Consider the following 18,113-nt stretch of genomic DNA (forward strand, 5'->3'; position numbering starts at 1 on the left):
AAATCAACAGTTTCAAGAAATTCACAAATCAAAATAAAAACAGAAAACAATAATATGTTAACAGGCTTGTGGTTAGTTACAGGGCTTCCTGGGATACGTAGGTTGTTGGGAGATCTTAGTAATTGCAATGATTACCATGATCTTCATCTTCTGAGTATTTATTTTAAGAAACTGTGTTCCAATCTGACTGTGAAAGGGTTCTTAATAATTGCTGATGCCACTAATGGAATATATGGTGTACTGATCACATATACTTATGATTTGATAGTCATAGGCATATGAGAGATTTGGAAAACCATTGTATCTAATCACTATGCCAAAAGTAGTAGATACAATTTCAAATGAATTCAGGGAGTGTGACAATCCCTGGAAGATTCAATAGTGAACAAAAGCCACTGTAAAGTAAAGATGCAGAATGATACCAAACTGAATGTGCTCCTCCAAAAAGGAGGGGATCAATTTTAAGGCAGTGTGGCCCATCTCCGCTGCCTTGAGGCGCCTAACCAAAATAGTGTACAAAAGAAATTGGATTGTTGGCTGAGGGTAGAAGCCTCACTCAAGCAACAACCACAGTCCTTTTCAGGGTGAACCACAAAAGCCACTTAGTTAACCGGTTAGACATAATATATAGGCAATGTGTAAAGTATTTATGCAGCACACAAACAGTAATAAAGTGAAACCAGTACACAAGAAAAATCACAAACCAAGTTAGAAACATAGTACATTTTAATAAATAAAATGATACCTGAACAAGAGTAATCCAATCAGTATACCAAGTGACATTGAATTTTCAAATATTAAGTGAAAATACCACCTAAAAACACATAGCGCCACTCGTGGGCAAACTTGGGGAAAGTCACAAGCTTAGGCTAAGCAAATGGAGTTCAAGCAGGGTACAGGGACCAAGTTAGTTCCACTGAAAAGTTACTTTCCTAAGTCCAGCCCAAAGAGTTCAATTCACTTTGGAGGATTCCGTGAGTAAGAGGCTTTTAGCGTGAGGAGCAGGTCAAGCATCCCTGACTGTTGTTGCTGTAGGGCGAAGATCCAGTCGTCGCTTGAGCTTCACATTGACAATTGTTACAGTCTGTCATTTCGGTAATGCAAAGCGCAGGTCTCTCTTTGACAGTCATCTCGGACTCTTGCCGTCAGTGCAAAGAGTCTGTCTGGAAGCAATAGACAAAGCCCAATAACAGAGCCATTCAAGATTAAAGAGAATTTTAAATTATATTTCATTTGAGTGTGATTAGTGTATTCCTATCTACTTCCTATCTGAAGTTAGCACTTATTGAATGTAATAAGGTAGCCAGGTAGAGTGAAGCCTTACAACAGTGAAACACGCTTTAGAAGTTTTTCACTGCTAGGATGTGTAAAACCTCAGTACACATGCCCTACCTTTTAACTATAATGCCCCCTACCTTATGAGCCTTTAGGGCCTACCTTAGGGGTGACTTATATGTATTAAAAATGAAGGTTTAGGCCTGTCAAAAGGTGTATTTTCCCAGGTAGAAATGTATGTTCAAAACTTTAAACCTGTACACACAGGTACATTGCTAGGCCTGTAATGTTTCAAAGTGTGGAGTAGCATTTAATTTGCAGGCCTTGGGTACATTTAGTACCCCTTACTAAAGGCTTACAAGTAAATTAAATATGGGAATTAGGAGTAGTTAAATTTTATCTTGTTTGAAGGAGAGAGCACAAGCACCTTAGCACTGGCTAGCAGTGGTAAAGTGCACAGTGTCCTAATGCCAACAGAAATAAATTTGGCAAACTGTAGGGGTAAAGGCATAACGTTTGGGTGAATATCACTCCAAAGATGTTAGGTCTAACAGTACATAGCCAAGGAGCAAATGAGCAACAAGAAGCTTGCCTGGTTTCTAGAGTCCCTGATCATAAGCAGCTCATCTAAGTTAACAACAAAGAGGAACTAACTCTCCTGTGATTGCCTGAGTCTTATTTCTGATCAATCAATCTAAGATCACGTAATTCAAATATTTGGAGTACCAACAAGAAATATTTTTCTCCGCACTTTTTAAGTGGAATAGTGTAGATCTGTAGATGGGCAGTTTACCAACTAAGCCCATCGTATATATATATATATATATATATATATATATATATACATATATTAGTGGCAGTTGTCACTAGATAGTCATAATTAGGAACTAGTTTCTATACAAAAAGCAGTTTTTTACATGCCTATATTTTTGACGCCGGTTGACGAATCTTCAAAGAATTTTTCCCAAAAATTCGACAGTCACGTCAGCTGCTATCTGAAAAGTTTTGGGATGATCCATCAAGTGGGGGCCGAGAACAAGGGGAAGGTTGTCAAAAAAGGAGCATTTCCAATGTTAATTCCCATAGGGATTTTGAACAACTGGACGAAATTACACCAAATTTGGCAGAAAGGTAGCTCTTGGTCAAGAAAGCGCTCTTTTTGCTTTTTGGTGTAAATCTGTTCAGTAGTTTTAGAGCAATTAAAGAAAATCCAAATTTGTATATATAGGGACACAAAGGATTTGCGACTCCCTCCGGTCTCGTGCAGAGATCTAATTAGCTGCCAGCACTTAAACAAGGAGGTGTTGTCAGTCATCTTGGGACTCAGCTTCAACTGAGTCCCAGAAAAACAGTAAACAAAAAAGAAAAGGGCCAATTTTGCTGCAAATTCACAATGGAGTTGTGAATCAGAGGAATTTTTTTTTAAAACAAAATACAAAGCGCAGGCTTCCGCGCTTCTCAATACCTAAGCCCCCGAGTGGGCCAAGTCCTGAGGGCATTGTTAATTTAAATGTGAGGTGGCACTCACCCCCCCACAGCCCCAGGGACTGCCCCCTCCCCAGGGCTAAAAACATTGTGTGCGCGGGGCCACCTGGGTCCTCGAAGCCCCGGGGACCACCACCTCCCCGGTGCTTGAATCAAATAGATTGCAGGGTGCGATGCAAGGCCCCCTGCAGCCCTCGGGCCACCACCTCCCAAGGGCTATTAATTTATAGAGTGCAGGGGGCCAAGTGGCACCCCGCAGCCCGAGGGGACCTGCACTCCTGGGGCTACAATAAAAAAGTGAAGCGGGTCTGTTTCGGAGCTCCAGGGACCTCCATCTCCCAAGGGCAAAGTACATTGGAGGGGGCCCTGGGTGCCCCCAAACCCCCCTGGGCCAGCTCCTGCTATGTCCCAGGGTGCCCATCCCTAGGACATAGCTATTTGCTGTGTCTTGGCTGCAGATTTACAGCTGCCATGAAGCCACAGCAAACACACTGCTCGAGGCTAGGGGGAGCTGTCAAACAGCTCTCCCTCGCTCCGAGCAGAGTTTTTCTCTGTCTCCCTGCCTGCATAGATACAGGCAGGGAGACAGAGGAAACAATTGTTCTCACAGAGAGGGCGCTGCCTAAACAGCTCCCTCTCTGTGACAGTAATGCTATCACCCACGAGAGGTGGGGAGCCAGCTGGGACCGTGGAGGCCTTCAGGCCCTCCCCATGGTCCCCAACATGGTGACTGGGTGCCCTGGGGGCATCCAGGTCACATTACCGGGCCCCTGGGATGGGGTCCCCAGGGCCGGGCTCAGCCTGGGGAGGGGAGCTGTGCGGACCACTCCCCTCCACCCAAAAAAAAAGTACAGGCTCGGCCCCGGGGGATGGGTTCCTGGGGCCAAGATTGGCCTGGGATGTGGGCTACGAGGCCCCCTTCCCCCCCAAATAAATTCAATATTTAGGCTGGGCCCCGGAGGATAGGGTCTCCAAGGTCGAGATCGGCCCTAAGGTAACTATAACTCCCATCCCGCTATGCACTGCTAATTACTCAGCTATTACAGCACCCATGACAACTTATATAACGTTATAAAAAATTTAAGTGAAACATTAGCACTCAAATTATTGAAGAAAAAACGGTGCATGGGGGGCAGGAGTTATAGTTACCTTTGGGTGCGATTTATAGTAACTTAAAATAACTCTAACTGATGAATTTCTATGGTTTTGTATGAGTAAATTCAGAACCTAACCATGACATCCCTGTAACCTTTGTTTTTTTTAAATTTTATATATATATATATATATATATATATATATTACTGGAGGTCGCCATTAGGTAGTTACAGATATGGACATATTTCCGAAGGAAAAACATTTTTTGACTTGCCTATATCTTTAGCACCATTTGATGAATCTTAACAGAATTTTCCCAAAAAAGTGTACCCAAGAATCTATCTTGCACATGGGAAGTTTCTGGGTTGGAAAAAGGGGGGGGGTCAAAAAAAGTGCATTTCCCATTTTAACTCACATAGGAGCTTTGAACACAACAACAGCCTGAACCACTGGATGGAATTACACCAAATTTGGCAGAAAGGTAGGTTTGGTATGCAGATTAAAATTTTTAGTATTGGTATAAATCTGTTCAGTAGATTTGAGATATTAAAAGAAAAATAAATATTGATATCTAGAGGTGAGAAAGATTCACAAATCCTCCATATCTCATACTGAGATCTGATTGGCTGCCATTTGTCCCAGAAAAAAAGATTTAAAAAAAGTAAAGGGGCCGGGATAGAGACACCCTGACCCCTTATCTCTGGTGTTGGGGTCCCAGATTGACCCTCTCAGGACAGAAAAGCACTTTTAAAAAAATCATTTTGCTGTAAATAAGCAACAGGATTGCAAATTTACAACAAAAAGTATAAAAGAAAAAACCAGCACGGTCTTCTGCACTTATTTTAATAAAGCCCCCAGGTCACCAGGTGCCGGGGCATTTGAAAAATAAAGAAGGAGGGTGCACATGGCCTCCCTCCTAGGGCATTTTTATGCCTTGCGGACCACCACCTCCCCGGGGCTTATAAGTATAATGATGCAGATATGGCCCCAGGGACCACCACCTCCTCGGGGCAAATGATTAAATTAATGTGGGGGGCCCATGCAAGCCCCCTGCAGCCCTGGGGACTACCAGCAACCCCAGGCAAAAGATGAAATTAAAGCAGGGGGGCCTGTGTGGGATCCTCAGTCCCACAGATCACCAACTCCCCGGGGCAAAAGATTAAAATAACAAGGGAGAACCCCACAGCCCCCCCTGCAGTCCTGCACCACCTCCCCATGGCAAATGATGAAATTACTGCAGGAAGGCAGCCTGGCCACCCCTCATCCCCAGGGACCACCACCTCCCTGGGGCAAGTGATGAAATTAATGTGGGGGCCAGCACACCCTGGGGACCGACATCTCACTGGGGCAAAAGATGAAATTGAGTTGTGCAACACCAGCCCTGGGGAACACCACATCCCATGGCAAAGTTTAAGGTTGGCGGGGGTTGTGCGACCCACTCGAGGGGCCAGTAAAAGCCCTGGGAACTGCCACCCCACAGGGCCCACTCCTGCTCTGTCCCGGTGCAATCTTCTTTCAGCTCAGCTGAAGGCTCTTTTTTCTGTAATGGTGTGATATGAATGAATGATTATTATGGGAGTGGCTAATCTGTCAGTAAACATGACAACTGCGTTTAGGGTTTCGCAACTCAAAGATGGGTGCAATTAGATTAGATTAAAATGCAGTGATTGATAATATAATAGGAGGTTATCAGCAGAATAATTCACCTCTATTGTAATTAACGTTAAATGTACTTTGATGTACATAGGACTTTATTGTGTACTAAATTTAAACCAACAATTGACACTTTATATTCAATCCAACCATAGATAAAAAGGCAAAGGATAATTTGTTTTCAGTATTAACAGTGTTAATATGTGTTTTTTTTAGTTCTGAAGAATAATACAAGCTGAAAATGTAATTACTATATAAAATTAAGTTGTAATGTGATGTTTTATTCCGTTGTCAAATGGTTTATGTAATTTATATTTCGCCAGGACAAATCCCAGCTATAAGAAAGTGAATTATGTTTTGGGGTGAATGGTAGTCTACCACAAGTAATTGGACACTAGTCTGTTGGATCCAGGCAAAGCTTTTAATACTTTAAACATGAGCTCAACCCCTGGTAGCTATGGCACAGAGCAGACAGACTTTACTTAAGGGACATGCATAAACCATTTAGAAGTACCAAAACAGTTTACAAGTCAAAAACACAACACAGTAAAAATCCTGTTCCAATTAAAAAAAAAAATAGAGTACAATTTAATAACCAGAACAACATTAAACTTCTAAAAAATTAATAAGCTGAACTGGAAATTCAGATATAAGAGAAAAGGCACTAAGAATAAGTAAAACTCTAAAATAAAGTTCTATGAGTGTATGGCCAGGACCTTGGACCATTTCAGCCTGAATTTGATGGAGTGTGGATTGGATACACCAAGCATGTTCATCCTGGTCAAAGACTTTACCTTCTCACTTAGTCTCTGAAATGGAAGTTTAAATCCTTCAGCAGGTTAAGGTTGCAGACTGTCTCTGAGGAAGTCCTTTTAAAGCTAGATAGCAATTAGACGTGGTACCACTGAAGCTGTTGATTTTTTACCAGAAAAGCCTAAAGCAGGAAAAGTTAAACTTTTGTGCCCAAGGAAGTCCTTTTGGTCAGATACTTTCTTCTCCTTCACCTATTCAAGATTTCTTCTTTCACACTTTTTGGAGCTCAGACACCTCCAGCACAGCAAAGCTGCAGGTTGCACCCAGGAAGGTTGCACTAGAGCCAGATCAACTTGTCACAAATGTCTGCTGAACATGTTTTTCATACAACAAACTATCAGAGCAGGACCAGCTTGATTTGCTTGGTCAGCGAGGTTGCCCTTTGCACAGATTGATTTGGGTGGTTGGTCCTGGTTTTCTGAGTGTCTGGAAGTACAAATATTTTTTAAGAACCGTCTTTTCAGAGATTGCTGGAGACGTCTGGCTAGACACAGCCAAGTGTTCAGGGACCTCAGGGACAACACTTAGGGGTCAGACCTTACACCAGCAAAGGCCACCAGCAGGGTTTAGTCCAGGTCCAGATGACACTAGTCAGATAGACACTTAAGAAAACAGTCTCTTCCACCTAGTATTGTCCCTGTAATCGCACATGAGGTCAGTCAACCTACCCTTGAAGTGTAATTTTTCTTACAAGTATGAGCATGTCTAGCCCTTGAGGTTTCCTCACAAGTCTCAAACAGCAGGTACAGGCTTTCGTCTGGTATGCAGTAGGTCCAGAAAGTATTCTGATGAGCTTTGGGTGAGGTGGCACATTTGTAGGTTACATTAAGCAGTAGGCAGAAGTGGCACCTGGACATTCCCTACCAAATGTGGAAAAAGCCTAAGTGGACAACCCTAACCACTTAAACTGCAAATCTGGTTCGCCTTCCTGCCAACTGTCTCAGAGTGTACCATTGTGAGGGGAATCCAAGCTGGCACAGGCCTTTTATTCCTGAGGTGTGCAAATGTGCTAGCCAGGGGTGTGTTTATTGATATGAGCAGTCTCCTCCTAAACTGTGCCAAACTGGTTCTGGGACAAATTTCCTCTCTTACTGGGCTAGCACCCAACTAGCTACCTTGGGCTTAAAGAGGAAAGACTTCCCCATCCTCAGGGCTTCCCCTTAAACTAAACTTTGAATGGGCAGGCTTCACCTCTATCCCTTTCAAGTTAATAACATTCTTGGAACCTTCTGAGCTGCCCTTCCTTAGCTGGTATGCATCACATTCTCTACATAAAAGCCCACACAGTCACCAGATCTAAGCCATTGTTTCTGCTCTGGGAATAATGTTCATTAATGTAAGCTATTAACAGAGCAGCTGCTGGCAGACTAATGAAAATTAACTTGCAGAAGCTTTGTGCAAGGGAAAGGTAATGTTTTAAAAGTTACTTTTCCTAAATACTTAGTAGGAATCTAACTTCACTTTGAATTGGATTTAAAAAAATATTAAATATATTTCTTGAACTATTTCTCTAGCTTGTCCCAAACCTGAGAGAACAGAATCAATATTTTTATCAGTACTACAGTTTTCCTTGTAGGAAAAGAAGTAACCTTCCGACAGTGAAAAATGTTTTTGGATATAGGAGTGGTTTATTAATATTTAGAGGGGAGGGGTTTTTCCTTTTCAAACAATTATTTTGACAGGTTGTGCTGTAGGTTTCAACTGCAACGGTCAGGCTACATTTTTAGGCCTGAAGCCATGTTTTCCTTTTAACACTAACAGTAAATTCTAAAGTCCACAGAGGGCCTTTAACTTTCCATGCCATGAGTGCAGGTTCTACACCAAGTACTAAGTTCTTACAGGACAGTTAAATATGTCAATCAAGGGTTGCCCACCTTTTGCATGTTTTAGGGTTTAGAGTACATACACTGAACACTGGACATAAATGCCACAGTATGCAGAGTCCAAAATCCAGCACTAAAATTCAGCAAAAAATGTATGTGACCATGTGTCTCCACAAACCGGTGCAGGAGGAATCTGTGCACCGGAACTCGGTGCAGATTCACACCTAATACAACTTTTAATCAGTCAGGGCAGTATGTTCTACATAGATACCATACTGCTTGATTTGAAATCATGCCAATAATCTGTTTTGGCAAATTGTTATTGTTCAGTCTTAGGCTTCATACTTAGTAAAAGGGTGTAATCTAAGAAGTAAATTATTGATTTCAATGGCTATAATCACATTTCATCAGTTTTGAGTGATAGGGTAGCTGGGATTATCCAAGGTTTTCACCATTCTTTTGACAATTGCAGCACATTTAGCACGTGTCCTGTTTCTCAGAGATGGTCGACTGAACACAGAGGTCGACATGTTTTTATGTAATCTAGTGTAGGATTACGTAGCAGGCCTTATTATACTACACATTGTGAATACGTTTCATTTAATTTTACTTAGTTCTTCATAACCAGTGTTGTGTATTTTGGTGTGTCCCACTGTCCATGGTAAAGTGTAGCCCACTTCTAAAATTGTGGAATTTCCAGATTTTTAGGGTTCAAAATCTGGTCATTTTACATCAGTTATCATCTGAAGCAATGCAGAGGAGAACAAGTAGGTTTTCTGCATACACATTCTATAGGTCTAATTGCTAATATACTGCTGTTAGACCAGGTCTGTCTGCAGGATAACATCCAAACCTTTTGTCTTTTTCCCTCCATTTTTTTGCTGAATTTGTTTTTGTTGGCCTTAGGACTCTCTGCACTTTATCACTGCTAACCAGTGCTGAAGCGCTTGTTCTCTCTCCTTTGGCTTACACATGATGTGCATATTTAATTTACTTATAAGTCCCTTGTAGAGTGGTATACCATATGTCCAGGGCCTGTAAATTAAATGCTGATAGTGTGCCTGCAGCACTTACAGTGCCATTCACTAAAGTAGCCCCTTAAAACATGTCCCAGGCCTGCCGTTCCAACCCGAATGGAGTATTAAACTGGAAATTTGTATTGGCAATATTACCCCCTTGCCAAGCCTTAAACTCCCCTTTTATAGTATACGAGTCACCCTTGTAGGTCCTTGGTAGCCCGCATGGCAGGGTGCATTGTAATTAAAAGGTTGGACATGTTCTGTTAAGTGTTGCATGTCCTTGTAGTGAAAAACTCCTAAATTCATTTTTTACACCTGCAAGGCTTGCTTGATTCATTGGATAATATTGGGTTGTCTTATTACATTTAATAACTACTAACTTTTGATTGGGGACAGATTTCATGCTTATCTTTGAAACTGTAATTTAAAATCCTCTTCAATAGTAAGTTAAGATTTTTTATTACAATATTGAAAGTGTCACTTTTAGAAGGTTGGCATTTTCCTGCCTTTGCCATTTGGTGCCTGAGGCCTCCCCTGGTTCACATGACTAGGTGTAGTTGGCCAATAGGACTTTTCGAATTTCTCCTAGACAGTCTCACAGTAAAGGGATGTAAGTGTGCCTGAATGGGCCATCTGCTGGCAGAATGGGGGACAGAGCTGGGCACATACCCACTTGCAGCAGAATAGGCTGTGCTCTGCCTTCACACAACAGGCTTGTCACCACTGCATTGCCTCTGCAGCCAGCATAGAGCCAGAGCAGAGGAATCAGGAAATTCCAAACAATTCTAAGAGAAACCTCTAGAAACTCCTTCCACATCCAAGAAGGCACCAGAGATAAACATAGGGCCCACAGCCCCACTCTTCAGTTCACTTTCTGGACCTGTGAGAGGACTCTGAGGACTGCCTGCTTCTGTGACATGCTGTGTACTACACAATACTGCTTTTCTGCACCTGGAAAGACTACTGTACTGCCTGGAGCCTGCCTTGAACCTTCATAGGCCTGTCCTGCTACTTGAACACTGTTTAATCACTTGAACCCAAGACTACCGCAGTGACTCCAAGGGCTAGTTTGCTGGCTTCCTGTTCAGAGAACAGGGACCTAAAAGGTTCCCACCAACTTGAACCCACAGCTGGGCCACACCTGAGTGAGTTCCACCCACCCCCCTCCAAAGTGGTGCCACTCCAGTCCTGGACCCTTTGTGCTGTTGCTAAATGTGCCCAGGTTGCCAAAATCCCAAACTTGGAACTTAGAAGGTTCATGCCTAAAATCTGTCCTGAGAACTGGGGGAAGACTAGGATCAATCTGCTTGTTTATCTGTCCAAGGTGCATCTCCTGTCATCCTGATTTTGCAGCAGCCACCGCCACTTTTCTACGTTCTTCTCCATGGCAGAAAATCCTGTTTAGTTGTCCTTTGCCAGAGTGGTATCCGGCATTCTGGGACTCTTGTTGGCTACAGCCTCATCTGCCTGGAGATTTTCGACTTCTGTAAAAGTGACTAAGTGCGAATGTAAAAATCTTCACCACAGTTTTGCCCAGCAAATCCCAAAAGACAGCGATCCTTCATCAGACACAGCCTGCAGCCTTGCCTTACTGAACTTTACCTTCTCAGAACATTTTTCTTGAAAATACTTTTAAGTCTGAAGGTAAGCACTGACCGAGCCCAATCCATTTCCTACATACGACCTGTGCTCCATTGCGATCAGCCATATTTTTCGACTTTGACGGGATCTTGCATGACTAGATGTCAACAGTTACTAAAAATGTTCAAAATGTATAACTCCTGTTCTACTGATTGAATTTTTCATTGTTTTGCTGTTAAAAAAATAATTCAGATTTACTATATTTTTCAAAATTGACGCGGGATTTTTTATGTGGTGTGTTTTTACTTTAATACTGTTTGTGCCCTCCATAACTTTTTACACATTGCCTCTAACTTAAGCCTGGTTTCCTTTGTACCAAGCTACCAGAGAGTTAAGCACAGGTTATTTTAGTGACTTTTATAGTTCACCCTGCAAGGGATAGTGCTTGTTGATTGACCAGCGGTAACACCCCAGTCACAACTGCCAAGTTCAAGCAATTGAACTGCATAGTGCCCAGGATATTGCCTTAGTGAACAATAAATCACATTCATCTATTTGACTGTTTATGCACAAAATTCAACCCATATTTAAATAGATTGAGGTTACCTGAAACTATCATGTGGCACTACACATATGCCTCAAAGCACATATTGCTTAATAATTATATTTCTATGTCTTTAAGATGCTTACCCAAAGACTGAGATGGTATACACATGGACAAAAGGACCTGAAAAATCAGTGGAAGTCCCTAAGGAGTCTTCTAGTTTAGTACAGTATGATCTGGTTGGACAGACTGCTTCAAGTGAAACAATTAAGTCCATCACTGGTAAGCATTTTGTAAATAATACATTGTAAAGCGCGGTTTTATCTAACCTTCATTAAAATGTTTAAAGCAAACCACTTATTAAAAATAGACCGAGCACAATTTTGTAATGACTCAATGCATGCTTACCACTAGATGTAGGTGTACAATTACCTTAGTAAGCAATTGGGTTCTGTGTCCAAGCTAGGCTATTCTGTTATCTAATATCAACTAATCAGATATCAACAACTGTTGTTTTAAAGAACTACAGGAGTAAAAGTACGTGCCTTTTACATGAATATGTACTTGTTGATAAAACAAACGTACTCTCAGGACGTAAACTTCAAAATTGTTCTAGTCACAGGCGAAAGCAGCATAGGCAAAACATCAAAACTGAACACTATGTGAAATCGGATCTAAGTTTGGGTTGTGGAAACTTAACCACCGTTATTAAAGTGTCTTTAAATATGTGCAATCTGGTATGGATATTGGCTCAAATTTTCAATTAAAATAAAAAATCAGTGATCACAAATCAACTATCCAAACTAAGGGCTCTGTTCATAAACCTCAAGTTTAGAAAGTCTGTTCTTGCACCTAGATGTTAGTTTACCCATTTATTTGCCATTCACCACTTCCGACTGCAGATTTTCACTTAAGTGCAGATTTACATGCCTGCAACCCCTCTAATCCCTAGACAGATACATGTAAGGCAGAGTTTGAGTGTAGAATTGTTGGCTCTGCATTACAGTAAGACAATGACAGTTTAAAAATACACACATTACTGAAAAAATTAGAATAGAAAGAAATAAACACCAAACCCTGTCTTCCAGACCTACCTGAGGGAGTGTTGTGCAGGGCTTGAAAAAAGATGTACAATTTTGTAACAAAAGGCAGACGGGCTTTGCAGAAGGAGCCAAACTGGTAATAGCCCCATCTTTTACAGTGTTTCCTTCCACGAGGTCAAAAATCAGGATAGCCTGTTTCTCTAACACAGATCCCTAGAGAGTGCCCTTAAAAGATTAAGGCCCTCATTCTGACCTTGGCGGGCGGCGGAGGCCGCCCGCCAAAGTCCCGCCGTCAGATTACCGTTCCGCGGCGGTAATTCTGACTTTCCCGCTGGGCTGGCGGGCGGTCGCCTTCAGACCGCCCGCCAGCCCAGCGGGAAAGAGGCTTCCACGATGAAGCCGGCTCGGAATCGAGCCGGCGGAGTGGAAGCTGTGCGACGGGTGCAGTTGCACCCGTCGCGTATTTCACTGTCTGCGCAGCAGACAGTGAAATACATGTAGGGGCCCTCTTACGGGGGTCCCTGCAATGCCCATGCCAGTGGCATGGGCACTGCAGGGGCCCCCAGGGGCCCCGCGACCCCCCCTACCGCCATCCGGATCCCGGCGGTCCGACCGCCGGGATCTGGATGGCGGTAGGGGGGGTCGGAATCCCCGCGGCGGTGCAGCAAGCTGCGCCGCCGCGGAGGATTCAATGGGGCGGCGGTACACTGGCGGGACCCCGCCAGTGGTGCCGGTCCGACCGCGGCTTTACCGCCGCGGTCGGAATCCCCATTGGAGCACCGCCGGCCTGTCGGCGGTGCTCCCGCGGTCCTCCGCCCTGGCGGTCAAAGACCGCCAGGGTCAGAATGACCACCTAAATCCACAACAGTTACCAGACAGTTGGGTTGTCTTTCACTCAAACTATACAATTTGTGTTATAAACAGGGGTGAAGAAAAGAGCTTTCACCCCGAAGGTGTATATTTCTTTACTGCCTTTCACCTCACTGTCCTGCTTTCATCTCTACTGTGTATAGGCTTCTAGCTAGTTGCACTCTCCAATGACGCTTCCGTTTGTAATTCCTGTCTCTCCTCTGTAGCCATTGTTTTGATTACTTCCACTGTAGGATGAGCACTTAACTCTGGCCTCCTCAGGTATTCTGTAAAACTGTAGGATGAGAGACTAACATTGAGAGGCAATAGGAGTGTCTGACTCGGTATTGTTGGCATCAATGTTTTCATCGTGCCCGTACGACTGATGTTTAGGAAACCATGAACTAAGGGGAATGCACTGAATATGCTGTTTTATCCTTCCTGTGCTGAAGTGATTTTGTTTATATTATTTTTTGTCTCGTTATTTGGGTGTTTTGTCATGAACATCTACTGCTGAAGGTATATGTTCAGTGTTATGGAAAACATAGCGGTTGCAATGTGTAATCCCTGAAATGGTGTATTAAAAAAATGCGTTTTTGAATGGAAGAAAAACTAAAATAAATACAATGTTGCTTCAAAACGGAATATTTCCTTTTTAATTATTTTTAATTATTTGCTAAGTCAGAAGAACAAAAATGCAAAACTAGGAAACCAGGGTTTTACATGTACAAGGCAATAAAGTGCTTAATCTTAGAGCATACAATTGTAGTATAGCCATGTGGATAAGAAAGAATAGATGGAAACGCCTAGAAAAAAGCGTAAGGATAGAGCACCTGAAACTATGATAACAAGAATAACTAAGATACATTAAGCTACAAATAGCACAGCTTTGCTTAGAATAAGATAATGTAACAATATAATATAGTATAGTGTAATATATTATAACAAAACATAATTTATTAATATAGTAATATAGTCTGGAACACCTCACAGTTACATTACATCTGGCCATAGTTAGCCAATATGAGTTCAAGTTGTGGGAGGTCCTGCAGGTACTTTCCCTCATCCCACCGTATTCGCTTTCTGCAGTTGGTCAGGGCAATCTCCTTCTCATAAAACCCCAGTGCCTGTCCTATCATATTACCAAGCCCCAGAACATTTAGCCTCATGTTGAGAGCAAGTGGGTTGTGATCGCTTTCTATCCTACTAACCACAGCCATATCAAGAATAGCTGACCATGCTTCCACATTGACAATAACATAATCAATGACAGATTGAGATCTGCCATTGTCAAAGGTTGCCTTTTCAGCACCATCCGACTTGGAGCGGCCATTAACAAAGCGAAGGCCATTGTTAAGCATAAGGTCAGTGAAGGCCACAGCTTTTTCTGTAGACTTTGGGCAATTCATCGCTGTCTCCAAGATTCCCATACTCCGATCTTATGTCACTATTTCACTGCTATTCATGGCATCACAAGCCGATGTATTAAAGTCCCCACATACCAGTATCACATCCATATCGCTATCATGACCCCTTGATGTTTTATCATTTGGAGTACCTCTTCTAATTTTGCCAATGTATGAGGAGCATTCTTCCCAGATTACCGGTACCCCCAGGGACCATACCGGGGGGATATATACATTCAAAATATCCAGTACACTTCCTTTATCCCTTGCTGCCCAAAGTCTCACATGTTGGATATTAGCAAGAGCCAGCAGGTGTGGCACATCTATTTGTTCTATTTTGCAGTTTAGCCTGCACGAGACCCAAGTTGAGATACCGCTAGATGGGCATCCCTTCCTGGTCCTAGTGGCCAGCATGTCAAAACCCAGGAACCCATTAATACACGTTCTTTCAACAGCCCAGGTTTCTTGGAAGCAGCAGATATCATACAGACTAAAAAATTGTAACCAGTGGTTATCTTCCAGCCTGCTAGCCAGACCAGCTATATTCCAGGGCAAAATTCGCAAGCAACCCCCCTTCAATTTGTTACATGGAATAGGTGTGGTGGGGGAGCATGATGGAGCAATAGTATAGTTCCTCATCGTTCAGCGCTTGTTCTAAGTGATGCTCCGGAGCTCCCTGCCAATGCCACTGCTACCCATGACCAATCGTCGCAGTTGTCCCCTTTCATCATGACTGGGGATCCTAGTCTGCCTACAGTTCTTTAGAGTAGTAATGGTCAATGATTCTCGTCCTTCACTATTTTTAGCTATGGGTTTCTCCTTTTTTTGCAATACCAACGGTCCGTACCTGGAAGAACTCCCAGTCCTTAACGTATCTAGATTATTCCCACACTGCTCATCCCACCTAGGTTCCTCCTGGGTAAAGTGTGGGCACGGCTCTGCATCAACCCCCATTATATGAAAGCAATCTGCATGGTTAAGGATTAGACTCACTGCCCCTGATTTTTGACTAGCTGTCCCTGAACTACACAGTTACATTACACATGACTAATCATCAGACCTCATGATGATGTTATAAATCAGTCAGTAGCCAACTAATTTGTATACAAAGACACTGAGCTGCGGGTCCCAGTTAAATTGTGCCCAGATTTGGTCCAAGTCTTTCAACAGAACAGCCCCCCCTTGTTTTAGCCAGGGCTAGCTCTAGGTCACGTATCTGGGGGGCAGGGTAAACTCATGCTATAGCAATACAAAGTCTGGCTGAAAGAATTGCTATAGCGAGCAGCTGTCTCAGACCAGTATCAAATTCCATTTTGTACCCCAACATAATCTCCTTACATGAGAATCGTACATCATAACCCAGACAAAGACTTGGCATGGGCAGTGCAGGGTCCCCCATGGACAGCCCGTCACAATTTTCACTGCCCAATTACGGGCAGTGAAATGCGTGACGGGTGCTGTCGCACCCAACACACCACAACATTGCCACCGGCTCGATTAAGAGCCGGCGTCATTGTTTTGATAAGTATTCCACTGGGCCAGCGGGGGGAAACTCTGTTTTTGCCTGCTGGCCCAGAGGAAAACTCCTAATAGGTCGGCCAGCAAACTGCCAGCACTGGCCCTAGTCTTCTCTACCCCGGGGTTCCTGCTCCACTTGGTGATTCTGCCTGGTGTATAATACAACATACAGATTGTCTTAAACTGTTGCAATTTTAGATTTATAGAATGGACTGAGTCGTCGATAGTCTCTAAGGCGCTTAGGACTTCTGAGGCAAGAATAGTCAGAAACCACCATAGTCAATTTGCCCGGAAGAACAGGGCTGTTATCAAATCTTAACTACTTCCAAGGTATATTATTCAAACACAGAAGCAAATCAGAACTACTCAATTCAAACAGGATCCTACGTCCAGTCATGAAGAAATCCCTTATTTAAAAAAAAGAAATATGATGAGCGAGATCAAAGGAGTCCTGGAGCCCAGAAAATGTATGAAAACCATTTAGATCATACATCTGGCCCACAGTCTCAACCCCAGAGCACCTTCCAGCTTTACACACTCTGGGTTGTCCCACAGAGGTGTGTCAGAATGAATTGGAGCGCAAGAATATTTTGAAGAAATCTCCCGCCATATGCTAACAATGTCTACAATAAGCTTAAACCTAAACTTCTCAAAATAGATAGGATCTCCCAATCTATATAGGAACAACCTATAGTGTGACCTTAACACTAGTTGACAGTCGAAAAATGAAGGGTCTGGATCACATTGTCTTAAAAGAGTATGCAGGCGACCACAAAACACTGCCAAGAAATAAAGTTTGAAATCAGGAAGGTGGAGCCCACCATGCCAATAAGGAAATTTTAGAAGTCTTGTAGCATGTCTAGCCTGCCTATATCCCCAAGTGAAGCCGCCTTTGGCATGTTCTAGATGATTAAAAAACTGACTGGGTACCCGAAGAGGGATTGCCCAAAAATATGTATAGAAATTTTGGAAAGATATTTATTTTGATGATTTTACAATGCTCTATAATACTCATCGGGAGCTTATCCCAAAGCCACAATTTGCTTATAATTGATAGCAATAGGAGTTCATTTTCATTTTGACAGTTTTCCTAACCTGCAGGCTTAATTGAACCCCCGGTATGTTGCTGATGAACAGACCCCTGCATTTGGAGCTTCTGGTTTGAAGTTGGGGGGACCAAGGTCTTGGATAAATTAAGTTTATAACCCAGAAATAATCCAAACCTATTAGACTCCCTAGTAATGTTTACCAGTGCGGTTGCTGAATTAGGTGAAAAAATGGTGACATCGTCAGCATATGCTGTGATTTAGAGATCGAGCTCCCCTGACATCATAGACTAAATATGCACATTCTTGACTAGGGTTCGCAGACATGGCTCCATACATAGAGCGAACAGCAGGGGCCATAAAGGACACCCCTGCTGAGTGCCACTGTGAATCTGAAATGTTTTGAAACTATCCCAGCGGTGATTAACTGTGTGCTAGGTTTCTTGTATAGTGACTTAACACACCTACAGAAGTGATCCCCTAAGCTAAAAGCTGCCATCGTCACCCAGAGTGCATCCCATACACCCCTGTAAAATGCCTTCTCAGCATCTAAGAGTATCATCCCTAATCTTAAACCCCATTTCACCACAACATCAAATGCTGCATTAGCTGTATTATCATGGTATGTATTGTCCCTGGCTGGTATGAACTCATGCTGTTGTTGCAAGACTGATTCCAACATAAGTAGAGCAAGCTGCACGGCAAGGATCTTTGCAAACACTTTTGCATCGGCATTGATAAGGGATAATGGACAATATGATCCCCATTCAACTGAGGGCTTGCCTTTCTTTAAGAAAACTGCAATATTAGTCAGCATCCAGGTACCAGGCACTTCACCAACATCACCAACATCAACATGCTGAATATTTAAATGTTTTATTGAATTGGAGTGGAAATGGTGTCTTCTCCCGCAGTCTTGCCTGACGGAAAAGCTAAGAGAGCAGCCTCAACATCGCTAGTGGT

General features: G+C 42.9%; 1 protein-coding gene and 1 non-coding gene across 6 annotated transcripts in view; one reads left to right on the forward strand and one right to left on the reverse strand.

Annotated features, from left to right (window-relative positions):
* Positions 1 to 18,113, forward strand: part of GABRA4 (gamma-aminobutyric acid type A receptor subunit alpha4) — a 415,701-nt gene that overhangs the window by 213,660 nt on the left and 183,928 nt on the right. For 3 of the 5 annotated variants that reach the window (XM_069201699.1, XM_069201704.1, XM_069201711.1), the window contains exon 6: positions 11,427 to 11,570. The exons of the other annotated variants lie outside the window; for them this stretch is intronic. In XM_069201699.1, the coding sequence (XP_069057800.1) occupies positions 11,427 to 11,570 (144 nt within the window). The remainder of the gene's footprint in view (positions 1 to 11,426; positions 11,571 to 18,113) is intronic. 5 annotated transcript variants of the gene reach the window in all.
* Positions 3,242 to 3,352, reverse strand: LOC138257624 (small nucleolar RNA SNORA64/SNORA10 family). The gene has a single exon (XR_011198387.1). It is a non-coding gene; the product is annotated as a small nucleolar RNA SNORA64/SNORA10 family (small nucleolar RNA).

The sequence above is a fragment of the Pleurodeles waltl genome, chromosome 1_2, assembly GCF_031143425.1.
Source record: "Pleurodeles waltl isolate 20211129_DDA chromosome 1_2, aPleWal1.hap1.20221129, whole genome shotgun sequence".
NCBI classification, from domain to species: Eukaryota; Metazoa; Chordata; class Amphibia; order Caudata; family Salamandridae; genus Pleurodeles; species Pleurodeles waltl.